General features: G+C 39.9%; 1 protein-coding gene across 3 annotated transcripts; it reads left to right on the top strand.

The window, feature by feature from the left end:
- On the top strand, positions 1 to 26404 carry LOC124131108 (folliculin-interacting protein 1-like). 3 transcript variants are annotated; one of them, XM_048400825.1, is made up of 20 exons: positions 1 to 92; positions 6413 to 6536; positions 7213 to 7281; positions 7528 to 7628; positions 8049 to 8111; positions 8565 to 8665; positions 9083 to 9163; positions 9990 to 10150; positions 10406 to 10476; positions 11080 to 11200; positions 12794 to 12966; positions 13629 to 13746; positions 14599 to 14651; positions 15241 to 16452; positions 17222 to 17332; positions 17633 to 17801; positions 18471 to 18532; positions 19576 to 19711; positions 20665 to 20780; positions 22035 to 26404. In XM_048400825.1, the coding sequence occupies exons 2-20, from the start codon at positions 6489 to 6491 to the stop codon at positions 22105 to 22107; spliced, it is 3039 nt and encodes a 1012-aa protein (XP_048256782.1). In that variant the 5' UTR covers positions 1 to 92; positions 6413 to 6488; the 3' UTR covers positions 22108 to 26404. The 3 variants fall into 3 exon arrangements, with proteins under 3 accessions (XP_048256782.1, XP_046350167.2, XP_046350160.2); XM_046494211.2 differs by lacking the exon at positions 1 to 92 and adding an exon at positions 2151 to 2268; XM_046494204.2 differs by lacking the exon at positions 1 to 92 and adding an exon at positions 2631 to 2876.
- Positions 26405 to 27695: the final 1291 nt, after the last annotated feature.

Here is a 27695-nt window from a genome sequence, read left to right as displayed (position 1 = left end):
TTTCGTGTGCTCTGTTAATTTCATGGCCTGGAATACATTTCGCAATGAGGGACAAATGTTTAGGTCCAGCTCACCTCTAAATACACAGAGTTGTGAGTATCCATGTATATATCCCGGTTGGGTCAGGTCGGACAGTATGTCAACGCTATATATCTACACATAACGTATACTTGCGTGCCGCCTTATTGCTTCATGGACTTGATTTGTTTTCCACACAAAAAACATAGGCGCATCCTGAGAGGGGCCACACGCACGCACGCACGCACGCACACACACACACACACCTTGAAAAATACACCATTTGTGTGTTAATTCACGCTATATGAATACGAATACAAAGGGTTTTTTTTAGAAAGTGGTCAAATGTAACAAATGATATAAATTGGGATTACAGTCTCTTAGTAAAGTACAAATTAATTGTAGTACGTATACTTTCTTAGGTTGAGTCCGGGATTCGAACCCAGACTCAGAGCAAGGTACCTAATCACACTACTCACGCTACATCCATGTGCCAAAAGAGCCCTGTCAAACGTGACAAACCCTTTGTAACACTATGCGGGTACATCTGTTGGTGAAATAGCGAGGCTAGTCATAAAACAAGGAAGGGAGCTCGCGGTATACAGCGAGGGCGGGTCATGCATTCAGTGAGTACGTGACGTCATAACACCATGCACTAAATATATGCATACTCAATTGGTTGAAAAGTCTATTCAGACGGGATTGAAAACTATAATTGTGTTCGTTTATCGTATTGGTAAAATAAGCAAATATGTTGTTCAATTGTTTAACTGCTTTTGGATCAAATGACGCTAGTTAATTAAGTGACAGGTAAATAAATTAGAGGATACCTTGACCTCTTATACGACCGATCACCTTTAAACAGAAGTCGGACATACATGTGTGTGTGTACGTGCGTGCGTTCGTGCGTGCGTGCGTGCGTGCGTGCGTGTATGTGTTGTACGCATGCTTAATTCTTCAATCAAATGAAGGTAGATTAAATTGTGAGATTTCCACTATACGTATGTTAATGCGCAGGCTTAATTTACAAAATGTCTTGATATAAGTGTATAATGTACGTGTTTCTGACCTCGGCGTCAAGTTTCACTCACTCGCCCCGAACGGACGATATTACATTACAATACTGACATTTTGTACAGCGTGATAACTATTTCAGTTGCACACGCATACAAGGAACTAACTGCAGAAACTTACAAGGTCATATCTATATAGAGACACAGTCCGATAAAACCCCTAGCAATGTACAGCGTTTATACTTCATGCTACGCAATATCATCAGTGTTTGATAGTACAGGACATATATACACCTATATATATACTCAATGATTCAAACAAATAACGGTTATTAATGACTTTAATCGCCTGTCTATATCTATCATTTGCACATATTGAACAGTGAATGTAGGTAACAGGCATTATGCAATACATGCATGCAGTGCATTCTAGGTCCGACATAACTTGTGTTGCTCTTCATTGGGGATGTTATATACTATACAATATTTGATAAGGATATTCTGCCCATCCTACTCTTATGACAACATCTCCATCCCCCCCCCCCCCCCCCCCCCCCCCAAATGTTGAGAAGTTTGCATACGGCAAAATGGTAGGATATATATATACTACTTTGACCGTAACCCCCTAGCTTGCCCAAATCAGTTCACACTTTAATGCCGTACGTCCTCGAATAAGAACACAAAATCTGTGTATCTTGCCAGAGACCATATACCGATATCGGTATATGGTTTCTGATCTTGCAAACAGTCATATATTTATCGGTGTCTGTAAGTCCATACATATGTACGTGCATGTATATAATTAGTATACTACACACCCTGTATGAATTTTCTCCATTGTATTTTCTACATATAAATATTTATTCACTTAAACCCAGTTTACGAACGACATCAGTCTAGACACTGCATTACGGACAAGCATTTTGCGCTATCATCATTCTGTTAAATAAAGCCAAACAATTTCTTGCAAATCTACACAAAGCAAAGAATTCCCCCATTCTGTCTGGCGGGAATAAGTGTCATCTTCGTGAGATTGTCAGGTATCCTGTATCCAATCATAACAAGGGAATTCCCACAAACCAACCAATCAGATAACGGTTTACATGTTACTACGGCTCAGAAGCGCGTGACGTTAGCCAAATGGAGTCAATATGGCTCTTTTACAGCGATTATTTCAACACAGAAAATTCTGTAGGAATTCCGGTTCAAGATGGTCAGGATCTGAGTCAAATGTATCGTAAGTACCCGAAATCCTACTATTATACTGACGCCCGATCACCATCCCTTTGCGTAGTAACAGGTGCTCGAACTCGCTCGAACAACCTCGTGGGAAGTCACGAGTTGTTGTGTCACATGCTGTTTGTAAACACTCAAAAGTCCCATTTACGATTTGACTGAAATATCAACTGATTAAACTTCATGCGATGATAAAAAGCCTCACTACGTTGTAGAATGTAATGTTAAATATGACACGTCTCTGCTTCATACCAGTACTCAAAATGTGTACGAAATTTGAAAGTGACTCAGTTGTCCGTTTGGGAGCATATGACAGGCACATGACTGACTTGGGTGCAGTGACCGTGGCTTCGCGAGAGCTCGAGCCAGGATAAGCTCAGGTTGTACAACACTTTCACGCCTTCGGCAGGTATAGAGAACTTTCACGTGATGGCACGCGGCATGTGACCTTATACTACGCTGTCAAAGTCTAGATGAGACATTACATACAGTCGGTAGTATATGCGAGATGAGATCAGAAATGAAGAATTATCTGGGAGAAATATTAGCTTCCACTGCAGCTCTGAAGGATAATTTTCTTAATGATATGACATTTAGCAGGAAGTTTCGGTAAGGATTATTTTACATTTATCTTTATTATAATTTTAAAGTTTTGTTAAATTACGTTTAAGTTAAAATATTTACGCAAACATCCTATATGGGTGTTATCTTTTGTGGTGGATTTCTTATTACATACATGCAGAAAGTGAATGTTTTGTGTTGATGTTAAACATTTGGAACAAGTGTGTCCTTCAGTATGATAAATGGAAGTGTGAGTATCAGCATGTATTGTATTTTTCTGTCATTACTCATCACAAATGGAAGTGAGTACATGCATTGTACTTTTCTGTCGTTACTCATCACATATATATCATTATCCTGATGTGCAAATTTTGTGCTTATCTTAACATTACCCATGAAGATCCAAATTATGATGATGTCAATCACTGGATTGTCTGGTCCAGACTCGATTAATTACAGACCAACGTCACAACTGGAATATTGCTGAGTGTGGGGTTAAACAACAAATAGCAACAACTTATCTTAAGATGGTTAATGGAACATTTTAGGTTAACAGGGATCTATGTGATGCAACATTTATCAAATATCAAATTGATACCAGGGTGTAGCCTTTTCTGTCAATATCAGTGTCATCCTCATCATGGCTTGGCACTATTAAGTATTTATGTACATTTTATGGTACTGTTAGCATGCTCAGCACTGCAATCTTCATCTTTAGATTTATGTTAGGCCTAATCATCTTTAGATTTATGTTAATCATCTAGATATTATCAAAGGGTAAAGCTAATATTTTACGACAGTGACACTAATTTCAGGCATAATTGTTTTTAAATTACCATTTTAATTTTATGAAACAGTTATTTGTGATTGACACCACTGTATGGAGTGAGTACTAGCGAAACTCATCTGCAAAAAGCTCTGTACATTGAGTTTCCACAGAACAAGGCACGAGTAATAGCTTTGGATGAGCAAGCCAATGTTTCGTGGCCAATAAAACTGTTGTCACTGGTCATGTTTGTAAATTGTAGTTGTATATTATCAGTAATATTTATTGTTATATTAACATAATCAATACATAGTTATCACAGGATTACCATTTATCAAAACTTTAGATGGTAATCCTGTGATAAATATGTATTGATTATGTTTATATCATAATAATATTACTGATAATATACTGTTGAAATACAACCCTATTTACAAGTGGCCCTATTAGGAAATGATCTATTTTAGAGTGACTATGCCTGCAGTAGGCTAGGTTGTCATATCAGCTTAGTACCCAGTACAAGGATTTGGCTAGGCATGCTGACAGACTGATATTCGGCCCCAAATCTGCAGCAAATATCAGCGTTAGAAACTGGCACTAGTCCTATAGTCCTTGCCAAACTGACCCATGAAGATTCCGGGATAGAATAGGTCTTCAGCAACCCATGCTTGCCGTAAAAGGTGACTATGCTTGTCGTAAAAGGCAACTAACAAGATCGGATGGTCATTTGCCCTGTTTAAGACTCTTGCTATGTGTTATCATTATAAGGACTAGTGGACTAAAACTGTTTGTTTCTAACGCTAAAATGTAATGACGAATGAAAAAATTGGAATTAATTTCCTAGTTCATGTTTATATATAGAGATTTTTATACAAGCATAAAAAAACTTGAAAAAAATCCCCATGTAGCAATTTTTTTTCCTACATTTTCCTGCCAGGGGCACTTACCTTAGTTTAGAATCCTGGATAAATCTCTCAGTTAACATGATTAAAGCATAACGGAGACTAAAACAGCATTAGAAATTGGTACTAGTCCTGTAGTCCTTGCCAAACTGCTCAATAGTTAAGGTATCATAAGGACTTGAAATTTGCCATTTTTATGGGTTTTGCTATATGTTATCATTATAAGGACTAGTGGACTAAATATGTTAGTTTCTACCCTGCTAAAATAGTTACATGCATCATTTGGTCTTGTTTCCAAGGATCAGGATGATGATAGGTTGGTGTTGTCAACATGCTCGGTTGACCCAGACCTATTGTATGATACCCGCAGACCATCATGATGTACATAGTCAATCTTTCACTTCCCACTTGGCTCTGGCCCTAGTAGTAGTATGTTTGTCTAATTGTATCCTGGGGGCTGTCAGTGTCTGAGTTTTGGACTTCTTGAAATGTCTTTATGCGTTCTATGGCATTTCATTGGATATCCAATTGGAAATAACCATTTCCTTTGTGTTCATGTGTCATCCAAAAATATTAGATCAAGCCTAATAATGGACTACTGTTTCCTGATTGACTGATAATAGAAGGACACAACTTTTTATGTGTTAATGATTAAATACCGTATTCGACGTAATAAGCGCCCAGGGCGCTCTCAAGATTAGAAATAGGGGGCTCTTATTAAAATGTTATTTTGGTGGAAAAAAACAGAGTTGAAAGATACATTTCGTGGTTTATGCTGACAGCCTGAAATGTTTATGTACGACAGATATATTTTTCCAGAATTAAATGCCCATGATTAAGGGTGCATATAACACACGAGAGCGTATTATACGCGAATAAATAAGTGTTGTGTACATTGATCAATCGGAAAGGGTGCTCATTGGGATTGTTCACAAACCAATTTCTAACAAATGTCGCCGTGGGCGCTTATTAGAGCGGGGCGCTTATTACGTCGAATACGGTAGGTAATATTTAAGTTATTTTTGTTTACATATTTATTGATAAGAATTGACTTCAAAATGTTTTTGTGGACATATAAACATAAGACTGGTATGCACACTTTTGTTTAAATCCGTGTAAAGTGGATTTATTCAAAGTGTGGACACTGGTTCTATTCATGGATTTAAGCAAAGTATGCACACAACTTTTTATGTTTATACCTCCATGACACATTTTGAAGTCAGTTCGTTAGAGTATTAGGTCTCATTGACCATCATATTGCTTCATGGCTGTTGAAACTGTTAAGTTTCCTGCCAAAGCCGCTGCAATCTCCTGTCTGTCAATGTGTCATTGTGTTGAAACGTGCTAGAGAATCAACAATTCTCCTGTCTATCAATGTATCACTGTGTTGAAACTTGCTAGAGAATCAACAATTCTCCTGTCTGTCAATGTGTCATTGTGTTGAAATGTACTAGAGAATCAACAATTCTCCTGTCTATCAGTGTATCACTGTGTTGAAACATGCTAGAGAATCAACAATTCTCCTGTCTATCAATGTATCACTGTGTTGAAACTTGCTAGAGAATCAACAATTCTCCTGTCTGTCAATGTGTCATTGTGTTGAAACGTGCTAGAGAATCAACAATTCTCCTGTCTATCAATCTGTCACTGTGTTGAAACGTGCTAGAGAATCAACAATTCTCCTGTCTATCAATGTGTCATTGTGTTGAAACATGCTAGAGAATCAACAATTCTCCTGTCTATCAATCTGTCACTGTGTTGAAACGTGCTAGAGAATCAACAATTCTCCTGTCTATCAATGTGTCATTGTGTTGAAACATGCTAGAGAATCAACAATTCTCCTGTCTATCAATGTATCACTGTGTTGAAACATGCTAGAGAATCAACAATTCTCATCACTCTTGTTCTGATTGCAGGGGGAATGCCCCGAAACTTGATCGTAGCAAGGTCCGTCTGGTGGTGTACGTCGACCACGACAAGGGAAGGACACCCATGTTTGATTCAGATTCCATAACAAAACTAGATGATCCTCCTGTCCAGGTAATACATTTATTCTTGAAAATGTATTTATCATTTCCGGTTTACGAAATATCAAAAACTAACAGAGATGGTTATGAAACTTATACCATGATTAGAAACTGTCAGTAATATAATGGGACCAACCAAAGATTGTATTGGTCAGGTATCTCTGGGGACGTGATGATATCGCATAAATTTGGAAGGTTTTTTAATCAGCAATTATGGCATCCCCAGTGAATATGGTGATGAAAACTCTATTAACGTTCAGCCTGCAGAATTGTGAGCACACTTCCTAACCCGGCCCACTGGATATATTTCAGTATTAGGTGCGCTACAGACTGGCAATTTCAAGCAGTCGAGGCTTCATTTTTTAAGAAAGCTGAGAATCTATGCATATCACAAATGATTTCCATGATATGCAAAGCCTACTTGGTATACACTTGTTGCAAGTATTATTTCGGGGTGTCCTAACAAATGTGTTTGCCTGCAGATGCACGGCTGGTGACACAATTGAATGGGTTTGACAGAGAAATTAAAGTTGAAAGTATTTTTTACGTCAATGTGTATCATAATACATGTCAGAAAGACTTCCCACTAAAATGTCTTTTTAATAATCAATTATAACATCCTTAGCAATGCTTAGTGAATTTGGTACAGAAAACTCTGCGAAGCTGTATGTGTTTTTCTGTTTGTGCAGCCGTCTAGAAGGTTGTGCGGGAGAGATGACAGCAGCCATTCAGCACAGAAAAGTCATCCAAAATATCAGGTATCTTCACGTTTAACCATTGTCTGAAGTCACTTCTTAAAAATGTTGTTGAGCTGTAAACTTCAGTGTACATGGCTGCCAACTGTCCTGAATTCGTATTTGAATCATCAGGTATCTTCAAAAGATGAATGTGAAAGTCTGTATTAATCGGATATTTTTATGTCCATTTGAGCCTGTAAAATGTAGAAAGCCCTCGATAAGATGACAGTGCATGTGCCCATTTTGACAGGATGTTTTCTGTGTTAGTTTACGAAGCTGGGCAGTGACAGCAAGGTGTTGGAGGAGATGATGTTCGGCTCTGTGGGAATGGCTTACAAAGGCTCCACACTTAAAGTGCATTTTATCAGGTACAGCAATAAAGAATAATAACACTGATGTTATTTTCTGTATAATTATCATGTTTATGTTTCATTTTTTATTACCTTGCTTATCATAAAATTTATGGTGAAGTTTGTTCATTTGTGTTTGTATGCATATATATATTCCCATCCTGTTTCTAAACCAGGATAGATCCTGAAATTTGAGAAAAAGTGGGCTGGATGGGAGTGGGCAAATGAAAAATTTGCATCGTACTTGATAAAACATAATTCAGACCACTTTTTATATAGGTGGCATGTATTTGAAAACGTGTAGAATTATGTGTTTGAAAGTGTGAAAGGATAACTTTAATATTGTTAATAAAAAAACTATGGAAATGAAATATTTCATTAATAATGATTCATATCTTCAGCTTGTTTAGATTCATTGTGTAAATTTCTGTTTTATAGGTCTCCTCCACAAATAATGCTGAGCAAAGTGTTTTATCCAGAAAAACCAAAACGAGAATCGTGGTGAGTTTATCAACAGTTCTCTGAAACGAACATGGTAACTCATAAAAATAGTTTGTAAACTTGTTTAACGTATGCATGTTTTCTGTTACATTATGTCATGAATCAGGAGGCATGGTGGCCGAGTTGCCTTAGGTGCTGTTATTTGCTGTGCAGAGTTGCTTCCCTTTGGTATGCAAGTAACCTATTATGGTTTTGAATTCCAGTTTGCCCTGATTGTGTTTCTTGGTTTGTCAGTAAGAGGCGACTAACGAGATTGGGTGGTCAAGCTTGCTGAGTTGGTTGATGCATGTCATCGTATCCAAAGTGTGTGGATTGATGCTTATGACAGACTTGAATATTAACAGACTGACGTTATATAGCTTGAATAGTGCCTAGTGCGGCGTTAAACAACAAATAAATAAACAAACTGCTCAAAACGGTGCTAAACATCAAAACCGGACTCTGTTATTCCAGTGAGCTGGACAGCGACTCGTGCAGCAGTTTTCACAGCCAGACGGGAGACTTCTCACTTCCACGAGGTATTTCAAGCAGGACCAACTCGGGAACAAACATAGGTAAGTCAAGATGGGGATGACGACCATGATGACATGGCTGTAGATTTGGGCCAATTGTTACATGGATGTTGTGAGAGATCACTGAATCAAGATGCTGAGTTATACCCAGTGCAGGTATTTTTCGGGATCCAGTATGAAGTTGTGGGTCAGTAGTTTTACAATGAAGTAAAACACTCGTAGTTGAATCCTAAAACCCCTGAAACCATACCTTTTAACTACTGTTGGAAATATCGTGTAAACCAGTGGAAATTAATTGATTGGTTATTCCAGATTGTATGCTATAAGAGGTGTCACTGTAAGCTAAACTGATTATTGCTTTACTTGTATGTTGATATAGATTTGTACACGTTATCACCTGATCACTTATACATACAATGCCAATATGAAATTATTTCAATACAGTTCGTACTGTTTCAGCTATGAGTATGCCGATGGCAGTTCCGTCCCCACATGACAGCTTTACCGATTCCGTTGATGATGACAGTGGCCTTGCTTCTTGTAAGTGAAGAGAAACATTTGTATAATCCATGTGAAGAGTCCGGACAGAATAAGCTTCATCTGCCCTGTTATTGAACCCAATGCATGAAAAGTTGCTCATGTTATCGATCACTGGTGTGCCTGGTCCAGGTTCTATTACAGTAAACTATGTTTATAATGAACATGCTTATACTGAACTGATGGATATAACAAAATGTATTTTGGTCCCATCCATATGCTGTATATAGGATTATAACGAACTGCGGTTTTAACTAACTTAAATTAGTAGCCCCTTTTGGTTCGTTATGATGGTGGGGGTAGGGTGGCCCAGTTGTCTAAGGCGCCGCCATTCGCTGTGCAGAGTTGCGTCCCTTGGGCACGCCAGAAACCTATGATTGTGGGTTTGAATCCCGGTTCGCCCCTGATTATGTTTCTAGGTTTGTCAGCACCATACCTGTGCTCGTGGGTTTCACTGAAGTTGTAAACGTTTGAGACCTGCATCACTTCGGGCTTTCCTCCCACATAAAGTTGACACGCCGTGATATAACTGTAATACTGTTGAAAGCAGCGTTAAACCCAACTCACTCACTCACTCACTCACTCACTTGATATGATGGTAGTTTACTGTAGTTTTGCTTGCTTTACGGGCTGTTGTGATGTAGCTTGAATATTGGTGACTGTGACAGCACCTTCTCACTCATTCTCATCAGTGAGACCTATTTGTCTGGCATGGTAACCATATGCTTTATTCTAGCCCAGGCATTCCGTTGACAATTTGGTTGTTGCCTCTAGCCTAGCTGTGACTGTCTGTGTATCTAGGTAATGAACGTCTGTTGTCTGTGTACAGTTACATCAAGCGGAAGTTTCCACACCCCGGTGCCGTCCCCGAGTGGAAACAGCACCAGCAGCTACAACAGCCTACATCGACGGTGGATGCGGACGCAGACAACATCGCTGCAGAGTTTAAGCAGGAAGACTGCGGCCATGGACCAGCTACAGAAACAAGAGGTTGGAGACTTAATACTGCAAACAGTTTGTTTTTGTGGAAATAAATAAAAAATATTGATATTGTAAAAAGAGTTGAGGTCAATCAATTACACACAATTACACACACTGTGAAATTCAGGAATTTGGTTTATGTTGCATGGAGGAGTTGACATAAGCATGGAGTTTTTACACATAAAAAATGTACCAGGACCAAAATGACGAGAGAGCTATGAATAAGGATCTGTGGAATGTATATGTTGTAACTTATAATTGCAGAATTCTCTCCCAAGAAAGAGGAAATGCAAGATTGCTCTTGGAATTCTCTTTGGTCCAAATGAAGAGGATAAGTGAGTATTAGCATGAAGGGAAAAATTAAATGAAATTAAGAATTTGTATAGGGCATGTTCTCAAATGCGCTTTGACCATGATTGATCTAGTCAAGGGCTCACTAGAGGAGACTGGTTTTGAGTGTTTTTCTTAAGGTTTGTCAGATTTTCTGTTTCTCGGATTTCTTTGGCAGATTGTTTCATAGCAACAGGGCAGCGTGTTGAAATGACTTATTGCCATATGTTTTCGTACATGACTTTGGCACCACTAGCAGATGTTGATCTTTTGATAACAAAAAAAAACAACTCTAAAGAAGCTCCCAGCACAAGTTAAATTACTTTACCATGTTTATTCAAAAAGATAAAAATATATTTGCTGATGCATCTGGAACAGAATTCTGAGTTATATGAGTGCATGCCTTTTTACCGACCACGACGATGTGGGCGTGATATAGATTTGGCTTCCCTCCTTCCGTCTGTCCAACTAAAGAAACTCAATTGGATTCGAGGATGAAATTTTGCTGACATCATTACAGAGTTAATATGTTGACCGAGTTCGCACATCGAAGATATATATTATGCAGGGTTACGTCCCTTGTTTTAAACTGCCATTTTGAATTTTAGGTTGTTCCAGAACTTCTTCTTCTCCCACATCACTCTGTTTGAGGGTCATGTGGAAAAGTTGGCAGCACTAGTGGAGAGATGCTATTTCAATCGACAGAGATTCATCCCAATGGTGATGGAGGTAGGAAAGGGTTGATTGTTTTTTATGCTTTTGCTTGTTGTTTATCCCTGCACTCAGCAATACTCTATATGACGGCAGCCTATAAATAGTTGAATAGGACCAGACAATCCAATGATTGTAATTGTGAGTATTGGTTCTTGCTGTAACAGTACGATGACAACCTGTCAACCATGCCATCAAGCATGATCACCCATCAATACATCACCTTTTACAAACAGTGTAGGACACATGGGACCAAATCTAAATCAAGAATTCTCTTGGAATAGTTGAAGTGACCTAGCCTTTGTTGGTTGATTGGTTTGTTGTTTAACGTTGCACTCAGCAATATTACAGCTATATGACGGCGGTCTGTAAATAATCGAGTCTGGACCAGACAATCCAGTGATTAATATCATGAGCATCGATCCACTCAATTGGGATCGATGACATGATTCAACCAAGTCAGCGAGCCTGACCACCCGATCCCGTTAGTCGCCTTATACGACAAGTATAGTCACCCTTTACGGCAAGCATGGGTTGCTGAAGACCTACCTATTCTACCCCGGAATCTTCACGGGTCACCTCGCATTTGTACTAACATTCTCTTCAAATATAGATTTCGCCATGACCTAGTAGAGAAGAGGCACCCGTGAAAAGGATAGGTCCGGCTTCAGACATATTTGGCTTGGAGACCAAATTTGGGTCGGTTTTTTTTCAGCTCCCATGGGAAATCTTAAGCTCAGGTGGATTTTGCTTTAAGACATGTTCTGTGAAAATCTAAGCTTGTTATAAGAGGCGACTAACGGGATCGGGTGGTCAGGCTTGCTGACTTGGTTAATGCATGTCATCATATCCTTATTGCGTAGATCGATCCTCATGATGTCAATCACTGGATTGTCAGGTCCTTAGATGATTATTATTTACAGACCGCCGTCATATAGCTGGAATATTGCTAAGTGCGGCGTTCAACAACCAACCAACCAACCAACAAACAAACCAAAGCTTGGTTAATTATCATGGATACCAGTTAAGACCACCAAGTTACAAGTAAACTAGTGGCCATGTTTGAAGCAGGTTAATTCCTTGGTGTTTGGGTTTGTGAAAACAAGGGCTGCAACGAATACACTATGGGGCGGATACGATTAGTATCATGAATATAGGGTAACGAATATGAATATTAATTCACGAATACAATAACAAGTCAGCAGTTGATGTATTATTTGTTATGTTCAGTGAAGCAATAACAACATAAATTGTTTGACATGGTTTGTTAATTATTAATATATTATTAAATATATTATTCATTTATATACCGCATTTATCCAGGTACTAGTATCTGCTCAAATGTGACAATGACCAGTGACCACAATACTGTCAAATCAAATAGTATAAGAGTGTTGTCTTTTGAAGAAATCTATGCATAAAATATGTTCTTATGGGTATTTTTTTAATGTAAATGCACATGCTTGTATATTCATAAATATTTGATTCTTGTGGCCACGAATAACGAATTCAATTCATGAATGGATACAGTTTGATTCACCGAATACGCGAGTGAATTGTAACAGCCCTAGTGAAAACTCAAGTTGTTTCATCAAATTGTATCATTTTCAGGCACTGGAAGGATTCCGTGATGATGTACATGACCTGTACACGGCCCCCAGACTGGCAGATCCCGTGTGGTTGAACATGATGTCATTCAGTAATCATCGCTATGTCTTCTGTGAAAAATTCATCAATGAATTCATGTCATTGGCTGCCAAGTTTGACAACAAGTCGACCAATTTGTAAGTTTATGGTTTAGATTGATGCAAGGGAAGGGAGACAACTCTTGGTCCCGAAGTACTGCACAAATAGTATCGTTTGCATCATTGGGCTCATGCTTGTAATTGAGAATATAATTAGGGACATTTGTTCTATGTTGGTTGTATATTATCATGATTATAATCATTTATTCATTAAGTTATTGTTGGGAAAACGTTCATAGTCATGCTTTGGCTTTTGGATGTATGATTGATCAGATTTATTGTGTTTCTGACTTTAATGGTTTGACCATTTTAAACTCTCGATAGATTTATAACCCCAATACAGTAAACTACGGTTATCACAAACTCAAAGGGACCACTTATTTTAGTTTGTTATAACCGTTGTTCGTTATAAGCATATATGCAGCATATATACAACACATAGACAGGACTACAAAATAAGTTCGTTATATCGGTCAGTTCGTTATAAGCATGTTCGTTATAACCGTAGTTTAATGTACAAGTAAATGAGTTGGCGAATGGCACAAACATGTTGCCATTTAGATGATAAATGATGAAGTAGCCCAATTATGTGGATTCGTTATTTTGTGTCTTTATATGAAATGTTTAGAAGGTTTACATGTTAAATCGTGATGTCATCAGTGTTCTGTGATGATGACAAACATGTATGTTCTGTGCTGCAGTTTTGTGAGTACGTTGGTGTCGGCCGTCCTCACCCACCACCTGGCCTGGGTGCCAACTGTCACACCTGCAGGGGGAACATCCTCCAAAACTTACCTGGATAAACACTCTGCCAAGTGGGTAAGTATGTTCGGAGCTTGTTGACATTCCAGTAACCATCGGAACACTGGTGCTGAAATGTTTACATGACCACAAGTCCATGAAGTTCATAGAAGCCTAGGGGCGGTCGGGTAGCCTAGTGGTTGAAGCGTTCGCTCGTCACGCCGAAGACCTGGGTTCGATTCCCGACTTGGGTATCATGTGTGAAGCCCATTTCTGGTGTCCCTCGCTGTGATATTGCTGGAATACTCGAAAAATCTTTTTTTCCAAATACTGAATACTCATTTACTAAATATGCACGGATGCACGCTATGTGTATTTGGCAAGTTTTTTAAATAAACACTTGATAAAAATCGCGTTTTGAAATCACCCAATAAACCGAGCATTAATAAATGATTTTGTGATACGTATCGTGGAAAGAGTGAACCTCAGTATACCGGTAATACCGTGCACCCTTACTGGGTAAAGACACAACCAACCCTGACACCTACCTCACTATGCCCTTTTTAGGTTACCATTGGGGCACTGGGGCCCATTGTGTCATTGTTCATTGGTAGAACAGTTTGAACTGCAAGATATTTGCCTCTAGAGTTAAGTTATAATTAAGCAGTCATATCCTGCATTACACATGTTACAAGCAGAAATGTGGTGTTTATGTGACGTCATCACATCCTGGTCAAGTGGTCTCATCTGCTGGGTCCTGCACTTCTTTCTCCGCTGGACCCCCGCAGCTTTGTTTTCTGTCAAAAGTAAGCAGTAAATACATTAAGGGGTAATGCAGGATAAGTATACAAAAATACAAAATATCTAGGATTTTACTAGAAATGTAGAAAATATATAGATTTTACTAATAATGATTAATTCTATTTGCAGCTGGACACTTTGGCAAAGACACATCCTTACAATCCTTTGTGGGCTCAGTTGGGGTGAGAGTTGCCTGATTTTGTCATGTTTGTTCTTAACATTAGACTGTGCTTATTAGTTGTTTAATGGCACTCTCAGTAATTTCCCGGCTATGTGTCGGCGTCCTGTAAATAATCAAGCTCATAAGAAATGCTGTTGGGGTTCAATGACACTCCATCAACCATGTTCATTTCGTTACCTCTTTTGACCAGCATATGTTCCTCGGGACCAACCTTGAACCCAGAATACCCATGGGGGCATAAGACTGTAGGGAAGTGTCATGTATAAATGTAACTAGTTTTGTGGTCAACCTGTTTTTTAGCATTCAGATTATTGAACACTGTTTGAACATGATGGATTGATAGTTATGATACAATTGTTGGCCACATATAGCCATAGGGATGTAAATAATGATTATTTGAAGAATGTTAGAGTTTTGTTCCCTCAATAATTGTTGAACAGTAACCATTGATGTTATTAATATAATTTAGTGGTGGGTTGTTCTTGAGAACTTGTAATGTTTTTATTATCACAAATATATGTGCCTGTGAAATGTTGAAGTTGCTAGGGAGAGACCTGTGCCTGACTACAGAGTACTGTGTATGGTTGCAGGGATCTGTATGGTGCTATTGGCTTCCCCCTCAAACTGGCCAGGACGGTGGTGGTTGGCCGGAAGCAGGACCTGGTCAAGAAATTCCTGTACGTCCTCAGCTACTTCATCCGCTGCAGCGACGTCCACGAGCGGAAGGAGCAGGGGCAGCTGGACGACTTCATCAACGACATGTTCTTTGATACCTCCCCCTCCGAGAGCGAGAAGACCATCTTGGACTTGGTCCCGGGGGAGGAGGAGGGGGGCAGTACTAACAACAGCTGTTCCGCGCTGACCGAGAAGCATGTGTCAGGGGCGTGTAACTGTGATAGAGACAAGGTGGACAGGTTGAAGCGGGTCCGGAGTCGGACCGAGGAGTGGCTGCTTGAGGTGCAGGATAAGAGCTATCACAGGGTCGGGGGATGTATTGAGTTGATTGATATCAGTGGTAAGAAATCTCATGATGTGGGATCTGTTCTGAAGGAGAGGGGAATTGGAAGTTCCGTACCCCTTGCCAATGTGATTGACGGTGGTGATGTGATAGATGGAGGTAATGTGATCGATGGCGGGAATGTGATTGACGGTCATAATGTGAATGATGGTGGTAAAGTGTTTGACAACGGTGATGTGATTGATGGTGGTAAAGTGTTTGACAGTGGTGATGTGATTGACGGGCAGGATCTTGTGTTTAGAATGGACAAAGAAGGAAATATGAACTCAAGGGAATGTAGGTTATCCACAGCCAAAGTAATGGAAAGTCTTCGTGTGGAAAATGTGAATCATGTTCGCAAAGACAGTGCTTCAGTGTTGCAAAATGGTGGAATAAGTGACAGGACTGTGAAGGATGGGGTGTCCGATTCGAAAGGATCTAGTGCGAAAGTAGTGTCTGTTCTGTCCCAGCAATTGCAGTCTTCAGGATCGGAGTCCGACCTCAAGCTGACCACCAGTGAGGTGAGAAATTTGTATCAGAAGGAAGGTTCCAATAGCATGTTTGAGGAATATTTCGTGGATGGGATAGAGGCAAAGACTATTGATGATGTGGCCGATCATGAGCGAGTGGTCAACCACCCTCTAGCCAGCCCGACCGATGGACCCCGAGTGGCCGATGGTGTCAAGGTGGTGGAGGATGTAGTACCGGAGCTGCAGAAGCAGCAGAGGACGTCTATGTCGAGGCAGAACAGTATGGACAAAGTTGGTCTTTCTACCCGACCAACCACTCTACCAGGCAGATGCAGGTTAGTCTGTTTCAGAGTTGGTTTTGACGTCATGTTGGAAAATTTGGCCTTTTCTGCCTTGTCTTTGAAAGGCATTTAGAAGTGATACACATAAGGAAGAGAATTAATGGATGTCAACTTCTTTATTATGTGGAACACAACGTAGCATGTACTCCGAAACGTTGTGTTCCTCATAATAAAGAAGTTGACATCCATAAATTCTCTTCCTTTTCTGACTTGTTTGCACCTTTTGGGATTCCGTGTTAAAATTGGCCCAAAGCAACCTCTGCTTGTTGCAAGAGGCAACCTGTTGGATCGGTGACTTGCTTGATTGCAGCCAGTACCCAACAGCATGGATCGTTGCTCAAACTATCAATCACTGGATTGTCTGGTCCAGACTGGTGTTAAAAAGAAACATACCAAACTGATTTTATTAAGGGGATGAAGGGTGTTACTGTAATTAAAATTAACAAATAACAGTACTGTAAGTGATAATTTAGTACATGTTGGAGAAGCAGAATTTGTTAACTTGGGCCCCAGGATATTCTTTATCTTTCTATTTGTTAATCATGTTTGTTAGACTGTTCACACAGGATATGAATATATACTACTCAAAAGAAATTAAAGAACATATGATTTTTTTCATATGACTATTGTTGGCCATGATAGATGAACTGTGGTCATATGAAAAAATTGAGTCATTTTATAAAATTCACACACATGTTCAGAAGTTCAATAATGTTAAACCTCATTTCATCTATTTTAATATTGCTGATGCTTGTTTCCTCAGATCAGTGACACCGACAGAGCTGGGCAGACGACGACATCTCTCCTCCGCCAGCAGCACCGAGGTGGAGCCCTTTGACCCCATCAGCCACTGCAAGGAGCTCTCCATGCCTGAGTATGTCTCGGGATCAATATATCCCACTTTAATGGAAGAAAATAGCGAGACATTTGAAAAACTTCAAAGTATAATAATTATTTCTCATGGACTGCAGATATGAAAGAGAAAAAGCATGGATGTGTCAGTTGCTGTCAGTGATTTGTGTCATTTATTTGTTCTGTTCAGTTCACCATGCTGAGTAGGTCTAGGGATTAGTTGTAGAAAATAAGGATTAATTTGAAGAACTGCTTTCAAATACACTTTATTTGTGAAACTTTCTTCTTCTGCTGCTGTCATTGAAATATTTGCTCTATTCAGCTTGCCGTCCGATGTGTCACCGTGGAGCATCAAGACGTTTGACAGAAACTTCGGAAGGTCACTCCTGGCTGGCTACTCCGATCACTACATGTCAGACTTCGTCCTTCACGGCACCTCCGACCAGAACTTCCGACAGAAAATGCTCAACGACCTTCAGCTGGCATCACAGGTAAGATTCATGGTTAAGGATTTGTTTTTCTGTAAGATTTGTTTGTTGTTTGATACTGCACTCCGCAATGTTCGAGTTGTGTGATGGCAGTGTGTAAATAATCGAATCTGTACCGACAATCCAGTGACTGCTATTGTGAGCAACTGTCCACGCTTTTTGGGGTATGATGACATGCTATCAAATAAGTCACCGAGTATGACCAACCAATCGGTTTGGTCTTTTACAACTCTTTTAACAATTCTAACAGGTTAACCATAATTATGATCCTTTGTCTGTTTGTTTATTTGTTGTTTAAAGCAACCCTCAGCAATAGTCCCTATATATGACAGCTGTCAGTAAATAATCGAGTCTGGACCAGACAATCCAGTGATTGGCATCATGTGCATCGATCCACGCCTTTGGGATACAATGACATGCATTAACCAAGTCAGTGAGCCTGACCACCCAATCCTGTTCGTCGCCATTGCGGCAAACATGGGTTGCTGAAGACCTACTCTACCCTGGATCTTCACGGGTTAATTGGCTTGTCAGCACCCTATCCCAGAGTAATAAGTGTACATGACCTGTGTCACATTGAGCTTTCCAGACACATTAAACTCACACAATTATTATCAACACAGTTCACTCACACAAAGAGCAGTGGGTTATCAAAAATGCTTCCTATTTCAGAATTCTGTGCTTGACGAACCCATTGCAGAGGCTGTGTGTATTGTGGCCGACACAGACAACTGGTGAGTAATGTAGATTGGAAAGAAGATCCCATGTACACTCAAAAAACATGTTTCAAGATGTTGTGAACAATGTATTGGTTCCTTCGTGTGTTGAAGGTCTTGCGGGTTATTTGGATGATTCAGTAGTCATGTGACTTTGAGCACTAGTCCTATTTCCTGGGTCTATAGCCCTTGATCGGGGATACCTTTCATGAGTGATGTACTTCCTTCCTCATTTTTACAAATACAATGACGGACTGACTCATTCTCATTCTCTGATGGTGAAACTGGGTGACACTTGAACTGGTGTCTGACTTCACTCTGCCATGCATGCATGGTTCAGCGTTAGACAAACGAGACTCATGGTTTCATTTGCCCACAACTCCACATTTTCTACAAAATGTCATGGGCAGGCGAGTTCGTATTCTTTGTAGGACCTGACGAAGATACGAATCCAGGGTTTGAGATCAGTTCATTTTCAAGGACATTGACTGATTTTCATCCAAAATGTCCTAAAGATGTTTTTGTCAAATTTGGTAATGATATTGAAGAATGTCCAATCATAAATTACTGCCTCCGTGGTCTAGAGGTAGAGTGTCCGCCCGGAGAGCGGAAGGTCTTGTGTTCGATCCCTGGCCGTGTCATACCAAAAGGCTTTGAAAGATGGTACTTGTTGTTACCCTGTCTGACGCTCGCCATTAAGCGGCTAAAACAAGGACTGGTCGGCTCGGAGTTAGTATACTGTGTCTGAGTGGGGTATTCATGTTAAACTGCAGCATGATATCTCAGTGGGATAGCACTATGATTCGGCATGAGTCCGGACTAGTCAGGCAGCCACACACACACACATGTGCATGCATGTCGCTATATAAGTGCAATATACTTGGACGCGACGTTAAACCCAATTTCACCTTACCTCACCTATCAAAAATTGTTGAAGCACGTTTCTAACCATAAGGATCCAAGGAAGGTGTGAGATAGGATAAGTATTTAAATGTACAGTTTAATGTAAAATTTACAATGTTGACTCCTTCTCTGTACTCTGTTGTATCTCTCCTTCACAGGACGGTTGAGGTTGCTAGTAGCCGTCTGCTAGAGAAGTCACCATCTGCTACAATGACCTGGATGACCTCCCAACTCGTCTGCAACCTCATTGAATCGGTGCTCAGCCTTTGGAAGTTGAAAATGAGTCCAGAATTTGTAAGTAGGATAATAGAAATTTTAAGAATTTTATAGTTTTTTAGCAGTGTGTTTACAGTTTTTTAAGTATTTATTTCTATACCAAGTCATATTTCGTCTTTCTAAACTGTAGCTAATATTCCTCTAGCTGCATTAGTTTGATCAAACAACCTGTTTGAGATGGTTTCACTGTCCTTATGTAAGGATACTTGAAAACTGTTGACTGAGTTACTCAATTGATGGTGTATGTGAAAATATAAACTCTGCAGAGTTGTCTCCCTTGGTTTCAAGGATCCTCAGGTTGTGGGTTCTAGGCCAGGGGCCACTCAAGGCCTCGTGCTCTAAAAGGCTGCAGTTTGATCTCACTTGGTCTGTCAGCACCATGAGCGTTGACATCACTTTGGGTTTTCTGCTCTCATCTAGAAAACACAGAAACATTACAGAAGAACAGTTCAAAGAAGCTTTCAGTAATCTCACTCATTCCTTTCCCCGATTCACCTTGGTTATTTATGGACTGACAGAGTAACATACTGGGTTAGGCCTGATCTGCTTATATAGCTGTTGGCTTTTCTCCCACAATAAGCATGTTGAGCTGACATATGACTGATATACTGTTCATAGCATCATGTCGATCCGGGGTAGAATAGGTCTTCAGCCGCCCATGCGTGCCGTAAGAGGTGAATGCTTGTTGTAAGAGGTGCCTAACGGGATCAGGTGGTCAGGCTCGCTGACTTGGTTGATGCATGTCATCATGATGCCAATCACTGGATTGTCTGGTCCAGACTCGATTATTTACAGACCGCCGTCATATAGCTTGAATATTGCAGAGTGCGACGTTAAACAACAGACATACATATCACAGCAGCGTGAACCACTAACACTCACTTGTGTGCATGATTGACTATTTATATCAGCACTATTGTTTAACTAGATGTGTTATGTAGCTGAGTTAATGAGGTGTCCCTTCTGTTCAGTGTCTCATGCATGTGGAGGACCGTCTGCAGGAAATCTACTTCAAGAGCCAGATGTTGTCAGAGTATGTCAAGGGTTCGTCCCGCAAGAACATGAAAGAGCTGGCACACATGCTGGGGTAGGCATACTTATCATATCCTTCATCCTGATACATTGTTGATGTTTGAGACGAAGAAGGGTTTCTTTCATACCTTTGATGTTTCTGGGGCAGAAATGGGCCCCACAGCATTGGTGCACAACAGACAGTAGCCATAACCAGCAATTCAAATAAACAGTTTTCCGTTATTTTTATTTGCCAAGCTGCTCTATCTTTGAATCTGCAATGTAAAAATCTACAAGAACCAGTCTATCAATATCTATGTGTTTAAGTTTGTGAAAAAGATCCAACTCAACTGAAGTTAAAGAACATCTGATTTTTTCATTTGACTATAGGGGGCACGGGTGGCCCAGTCATCTGAGGTGCCGCGATTCGCTGTGCAGAGTTACGTCCCTTGGGCACGCCAGAAGCCTATGATTGTGGGTTCGAATCTCTGTTCGCCCCAATTATGTTTCTAGGTTTGTCAGCAACATACCCGTGCTCGTGGGTTTCACCAAAGTGGTAAACATCTGAGACCTGCATCACTTCAGGCTTTCCTCCCACATTAAGCTGACACGCCGCATTATAACTGGAATACTGTTAAAAGCAGCGTTAAACCCAACTCACTCACTCACTTATTTGACTATAGATAACCTTTCAGGGCATGTCATGTCATGACAAATTAACTTAAGTCATGTGGAAATATTGGGTGTTCTTTAACTTCTTTTGAGTAGTATATGTAATCAAATGCAGTAGTCTGGCTAGCTGACAGAAGTAAATATATGCTACCATAAACAAATTAACATCCTGCGCCTTAACTAGATTAAGCATTTAGTTTTCCCCACCAAACAACCTTATGCCAATGAAAACATTTTGAAGTTCACAAATCTATTTGTATATCAATATTGCCTTAACAAAACCAAGCTTAAGCAAATAATCTGTTACTCATTGAATAAAAAATGTGTGCCCTAACCCATTGTATGACTTCCTATATTTAACAACCCGTGAAGATTCCGGGGTAGAATAGGTCTTCAGCAACCCATGCTTGGCGTAAAAGGTGACTATGCTTGTCGTAAAAAGCGACTTACGGGATCGAGTGGTCAGGGTCGCTGACTTGGTTGATGCATGTCATCGATCCCAATTGCGTGGATCGATGCTCATGATATTAATCACTGGATTGTCTGGTCCAGACTCGATTATTTACAGACCGCCGTCCTATAGCTGGAATATTACTGAGTGCGGCAATAAACAACAAACCAACCAACCAATCCTATATTGAACTTGTGTCGTCTCCAGGTTTGATACCAGTGACCATCCCCTGCTGGCAGCCATCGGTAGCACCCACTCCCCATCCTTCAGCGTCAACTGAAGATACCTAGCCAGACACTGGAGATTTCCACACGGTTGGCCGTCAAGACAGACAATCCTTGAACCTAATCAGCAGGAGGTAGCTGAGCATGCTGATATGACATGTCCATTACCTTGGCGTCCATTGTTGGTAGTCGTTTCCCATTCCTGGGGCTGACTGAGAATGGAAATGGTTGCTCTATGCCTTCAAGCCTCACAGAGCTGTCGGGTTGGTCCATCTCCACCTCGCACCTGATGTACTGGAAACTGGAGTACGGTTTCAGTGCCCACACATGCTGCTATGTCAGCTGATGGTAGTCGACCCATCGGGATCATCTACCTCATTCAGCAGTAAACCATCAACATCAGCGGCAACAGCAGCAACCCCAGGGTTGGGGGCAGAGTGCATGCATCTGTCTGTGTGATGCACTGTGCTATCTGTATGTTGATGTGATGTCATGGAGCTGATGTCTTATGTTGTTATATCATGTTATATAGACTTGTTATTGAATACAACCTGGTGCTTATTGTTTCTGTAGCAGGGTCAGAACTAAACTCAAAGCTTTACTTTCCTTGGTAAAGAGAAAATGCCATTGTAATGTGAAAATATGGGGAAATTTGTACTAACCTGTAAGAATTGGCCTAGTGTGACATTCTAACCCTGAGTACGACATAGAGTAGTTAGACAGATAGTGTTGCTAGAATAATTATTCTTGTGAAAATTCTGGTCCACAATTTCATATTATTATACATGTATACACTTTGTTGTTTGACAAACATTGCCCTCATTTCAGAATTTGTGGACAAATCTAAATTAAAAAGCTATTTACTTTGCCCAAATGTTGTTTCTGAATAAGTGGGTATTTTGAGAAAAAGGTTTGAATAATTCTTGAAAGAGTTTCTCTTGGCTTGAAACATGATATGAAACTGGTCAAATCTTGCCATCTTCCTGATCCTTTATACAATGATTTCTTAGCACATATACAATTACAGATCTGAAAGTTTGATGGCTTGGGAGACCTGTAATGTTATACTGTTTTCTGAACTTTTCGAGAATATAGAGAACTAGTTGTCTTTCCAAAACAGTTTTATCTTGGAATAACAAAACATTATGTTTCAATTGATTGTAATTTTGTTTTGAAATATTGGTCCTTTTTCTTACCTGCATGTGGTAGCCAAACACGACTGTCCAAGGAAGTCATACTTGTGTCTACATTTCATAGTGTTGTGACTTTAAAGATGAATGCCATATCTCTTGTAAATCAATCTCATTAAAATCAAGTCAGAGTGCTCTCTAACACTTCACCTAAATCTGACGACATCCCATGAAGTTCATGTCGGAACGATCTTTTGCGATCTTTCACTGACCAATAGAATGACAAAAAGAAATAAGAAAGTGCTTTCTCAAGATTTACGGGACTAGTTTCAAACTGGCAACTTCCATCCCAGACTAAGCTTGGGAAAATATTTTGACTAAGGTCTTAATTCAAAATTTGAAATGTGAACGTAAGAAAATGCTGCAATGTCCAATAGATGGTCGAGATTGTATGGCAGTAATTCCCATGTGCTATGGAAATTCTCACCTGTTTCAAATGATTGTCCCATTGAAGTGAGAGATAGACGATGATTTTGACAGAATCATTCATACAGCCTTTCGGGGTACCCTGTGTTAATGGTTTTGAGGTTGGATGATTCGAAAACACATTCCGGTTGATCTGGTAACGATGCTCGGAATGGTCGTATGGAAGGTCGTTCTGATGTGACCTGTTGTGGGATGTCCTCAGGTCTTTGTTTAGCGGTAACGAGAACTTAGCTCTGATTTGAATGAGCTTGCATGTAAATGGCGTGACAGTTGATTTTGTGTTAATGGATTCTGCCCTGATGTGGTAAACAAAACTGGTGTGCACACCAAATGTTTTAAGCATACCAAACACTTCATTGGATGCTTTAGATATGATCAGGTGAATACAAATTGTGGATTGTGATCACAAAATGCACCCTGAATTTCGAATTTTGTATTTACAACATTTACCAAAAGTAAATAAGTCCTTCTGATTATTGGAACTATCTCCTAAGTGTCACAGCTGTTGATGCAGTGTCTGTAATGTCTGGGCCAATAGTGTCACAGCTGTTGATGCAGTGTCTGTAATGGCTTGGTCAATAGTGTCACAGCTGTTGATGCAGTGTCTGTAATGTCTGGGCCAATAGTGTCACAGTTGTTGATGCAGTGTCTGTAATGTCTGGGCCAATAGTGTCACAGCTGTTGATGCAGTGTCTGTAATGGCTGGGCCAATAGTATCACAGCTGTTGATGCAGTGTCTGGGCCAATAGTGTCACAGCTGTTGATGCAGTGTCTGTAATGTCTGGGCCAATAGTGTCACAGCTGTTGATGCAGTGTCTGTAATGTCTGGGTCAATAGTGTCACAGCTGTTGATGCAGTGTCTGTAATGTCTGGGCCAATAGTGTTACAGCTGTTGATGCAGTGTCTGTAATGTCTGGGCCAATAGTGTCACAGCTGTTGATGCAGTGTCTGTAATGTCTGGGCCAATAGTGTCACAGCTGTTGATGCAGTGTCTGTAATGGCTGGACCAATAGTGTCACAGCTGTTGATGCAGTGTCTGTAATGGCTGGGCCAATAGTGTCACAGCTGTTGATGCAGTGTCTGTAATGGCTGGACCAATAGTGTTATGATTGTCGTCATCAAAGTACGATCACTAATGAGTAAGGGTGCATCGTATTACTTGTACATCGGTAAATTGACGTTCACTCTTTCCATATGTATCACAATATCATTTTTAATGCTCGGTGATTTCAAATAGTGATATTTCTTTTTTATCATGCATTCAATGTTATACACTACGTCTTGCCAAATACCCAGAGCATACATCTGTGTGTACATATTGAATAAGTAAACATCATGTTGTACCAGCATCTTGTTTTGTCCAATATATGAACTTCAATACATACACCGATGTTTCAAATTGCTTCTGAATTCAAAATTTAGAATTATACAATATAACATGACAGGTATCACAATATGCCCTTGTGCATCGTAACATATTGTGGTAAACCTCAAATACCCATCCCTATTTATAAGTGAGCTTTACATGTTGTGAAAATGTCTGTATCATGACATCACAGGTACTTGTGTCCTCATGATTTGTGTCAATGGAATCTGATATTACATGCTGAAACCTAGACTCTGTGATATTTGTATTTAACCCTTGAACACTTCAAGGTTCCATTTGCTGTTGTCTAGCTAATGAATACTTGATGTTGGGATTGTGTCAAAACATTTAGTTTGATTTACTTACAGATAGATGCTTCTTTTAGGAAGTTTACTGTAGAATTAACATCAGAGCTTGTGAATGATGATATCCTATGAGTATGATGTTTACATTTATATAAGTATAAGAGCTTTTATCATACCTCCATGTCAGAATGAGATCTGATTCGTCCACGTGATCTTGATAAAATACTGTGTATCCCGCTTTGGAGGGAAATAAATTTCTCAGCAGGAGAATAAATCCCTTATACCCCACCACAAACAAGACAGGCTGCACGTAGATTTCTGAGGGAAAGAAGAAATCCCTTATACCCCACCACAAATAAGACAGGCTGCACGTGGATTTCTGACGGAAAGAATAAATCACTTATGCACGCTTCAAAGCAAAAACCTGCACGCTTTTTCCAATCAATGAAAGTCATGTGAAATAGCACAAGTTAACCTCAGCTCTTTCAAACAGCTGTTTTCTATCAATTTTGAATTTGTTTTAATTCTTTTACAATCTCATTTTAAAACATGTTGGTAAGATAAATTCGTTGTTGCACCATCACTCGGAGTACATGGAACTTTATGAGGTCCCCCGTGAAACGCATAAACCACATGTATCCCTCATGATACTGCTACAACTTATATGACACAGTCCGTAGATTGATGTTTGCTTTCATGGTAAATATTAGAGCTTAACACGGTCCGTAGTTTGATGTTTGCTTTCATGGTAAATATAAGAGCTTTAACACGGTGTTTAGTTTGATGTTTGCATTCATTGTAAATATTAGGGCTTTGACATGGTCCCCTGTTGGATGTTTGCATTCACAGTAAATATTAGAGATTTGACATGGTCCCTACTTTGATGTTACATTAACTTTGTCTTCACTTTACAGCAAAACAGTGCTACCCGAAGACTGAGTTTTTAACTTATTTATGATGATGTGTTTGTTTCTGTGAGCAGGGATGTGCCAAACTCTTGTCGGAAGACAACAGCCACCCCTGAGACACGTGTCCCATGAAATTGAATAAATGACATTATGGAATATGTTTTTGTTTGTTTGTTTGTTTAATGCTGCACTTGGCAATATTCCAGCTATATGATGAAGGCCTGTAAATAATCGAGTCTGGACCAGACAATCCAGTGATTGGCATCATGAGCATCGATACACATCAACCAAGTCAGCGAGCCTGACCACCTGATCTCGTTTGTTGCCTCTTACGACAAGCATGGATTGCTGAAGACCTATTCTACCCCGGATCTTCAGGGGTCTACTATATGCACAACTTGGTTGTCTACTAATGTTTTTAGCTCACCTAAAACACTGAAGGTAACTTTCAGTTCGTTGTGAGAATAACATGGTCATTATCAGTTGATTATAAACAGTTAATTTTGACTTGTCTGTGCAGGGCTTGATATCAGAAAGATTTATACAGGGTAGGATATATATATATATCTCCTGTGGAATAATAAAGGAATTGTATCTATCAGCCACATGTGGTTGCGAAGATTTGTTTGTTGTTTAATGGCAATATTGCAGCTGTATGAAGGCGGCCTGTATAAGAAATAAATCCAGTCTAGACCAGACAATCCAGTGATTAATTTTATTAGCATGTTTATTGGGCACGCAATCAACCAAGCTACAGAGCCCCTTATGACCATCAAAAGTTGCTTGGAACCTATTCTAACGTTGTTTTCCCACAAGGATAGATGTGAAGAAAACAAAACCCCTTAATACAGTAGTTCAGTTACCATAGTTACACAAGAATAATATTCATACTTTGTTATACCAAGGTTCTGTCCGTCCGTCTGAAACCTTGTCCGCACGATTTCTCTTAAACTATTCAATGGATTCATCTCAAACTTAGTACATATAACCTGTGTCATATGGAGGGGTGCAGCCAAAAGAAAAAAATTGTTTTTATTAATTTTCCATTTTTTTATGAATTTTTCAAACCCTAACCCTATCCATTATTTAATTTGAAACTACTGACACACTAGGCGGGTCAGGGGTATTAGTGAGCCACGCTCACTTTTGCCCTTGTCTACTTTTGTTTTGGAGACACCTCTGAACATATACTCATGTATATACTCTTGTGATTAATGGTGGCCAAGTCGTCTAAGGCGCCGCGACTCGCTGTGCAGAGTTGCGTCCCTTGGGCAGGCCAGAAACCTATGATTGTGGGTTCGAATCCCGGTTCGCCCCGATTATGTTTCTAGCTTTGTCAGCACCATACCCGTGCTCGTGGGTTTCACCGAAGTGGTAAATGTCTGAGACCTGCATCACTTCAGGCTTTTCTCCCACATGAAGCTGGCATGCCGTGATATAACTGGAATA

This window comes from Haliotis rufescens, unplaced genomic scaffold (genome assembly GCF_023055435.1).
Source record: "Haliotis rufescens isolate VD_foot unplaced genomic scaffold, xgHalRufe1.0.p SCAF_20, whole genome shotgun sequence".
Taxonomy (NCBI): Eukaryota; Metazoa; Mollusca; class Gastropoda; order Lepetellida; family Haliotidae; genus Haliotis; species Haliotis rufescens.
This window is presented reverse-complemented; position numbering and strand designations above follow the sequence as displayed.

Excerpts from the sequence above, each read along its gene's own strand:
- LOC124131108 (XM_046494204.2), top strand. The coding sequence starts at position 2,776 with ATGAGATCAGAAATGAAGAATTATCTGGGAGAAATATTAGCTTCCACT. Across the intron at positions 2,877-6,412 it reads ACATTTAGCAGGAAGTTTCG|GGGGAATGCCCCGAAACTTG; the intron begins GTAAGGATTATT and ends TTCTGATTGCAG. Across the intron at positions 19,712-20,664 it reads TGAAAATGAGTCCAGAATTT|TGTCTCATGCATGTGGAGGA; the intron begins GTAAGTAGGATA and ends CCTTCTGTTCAG.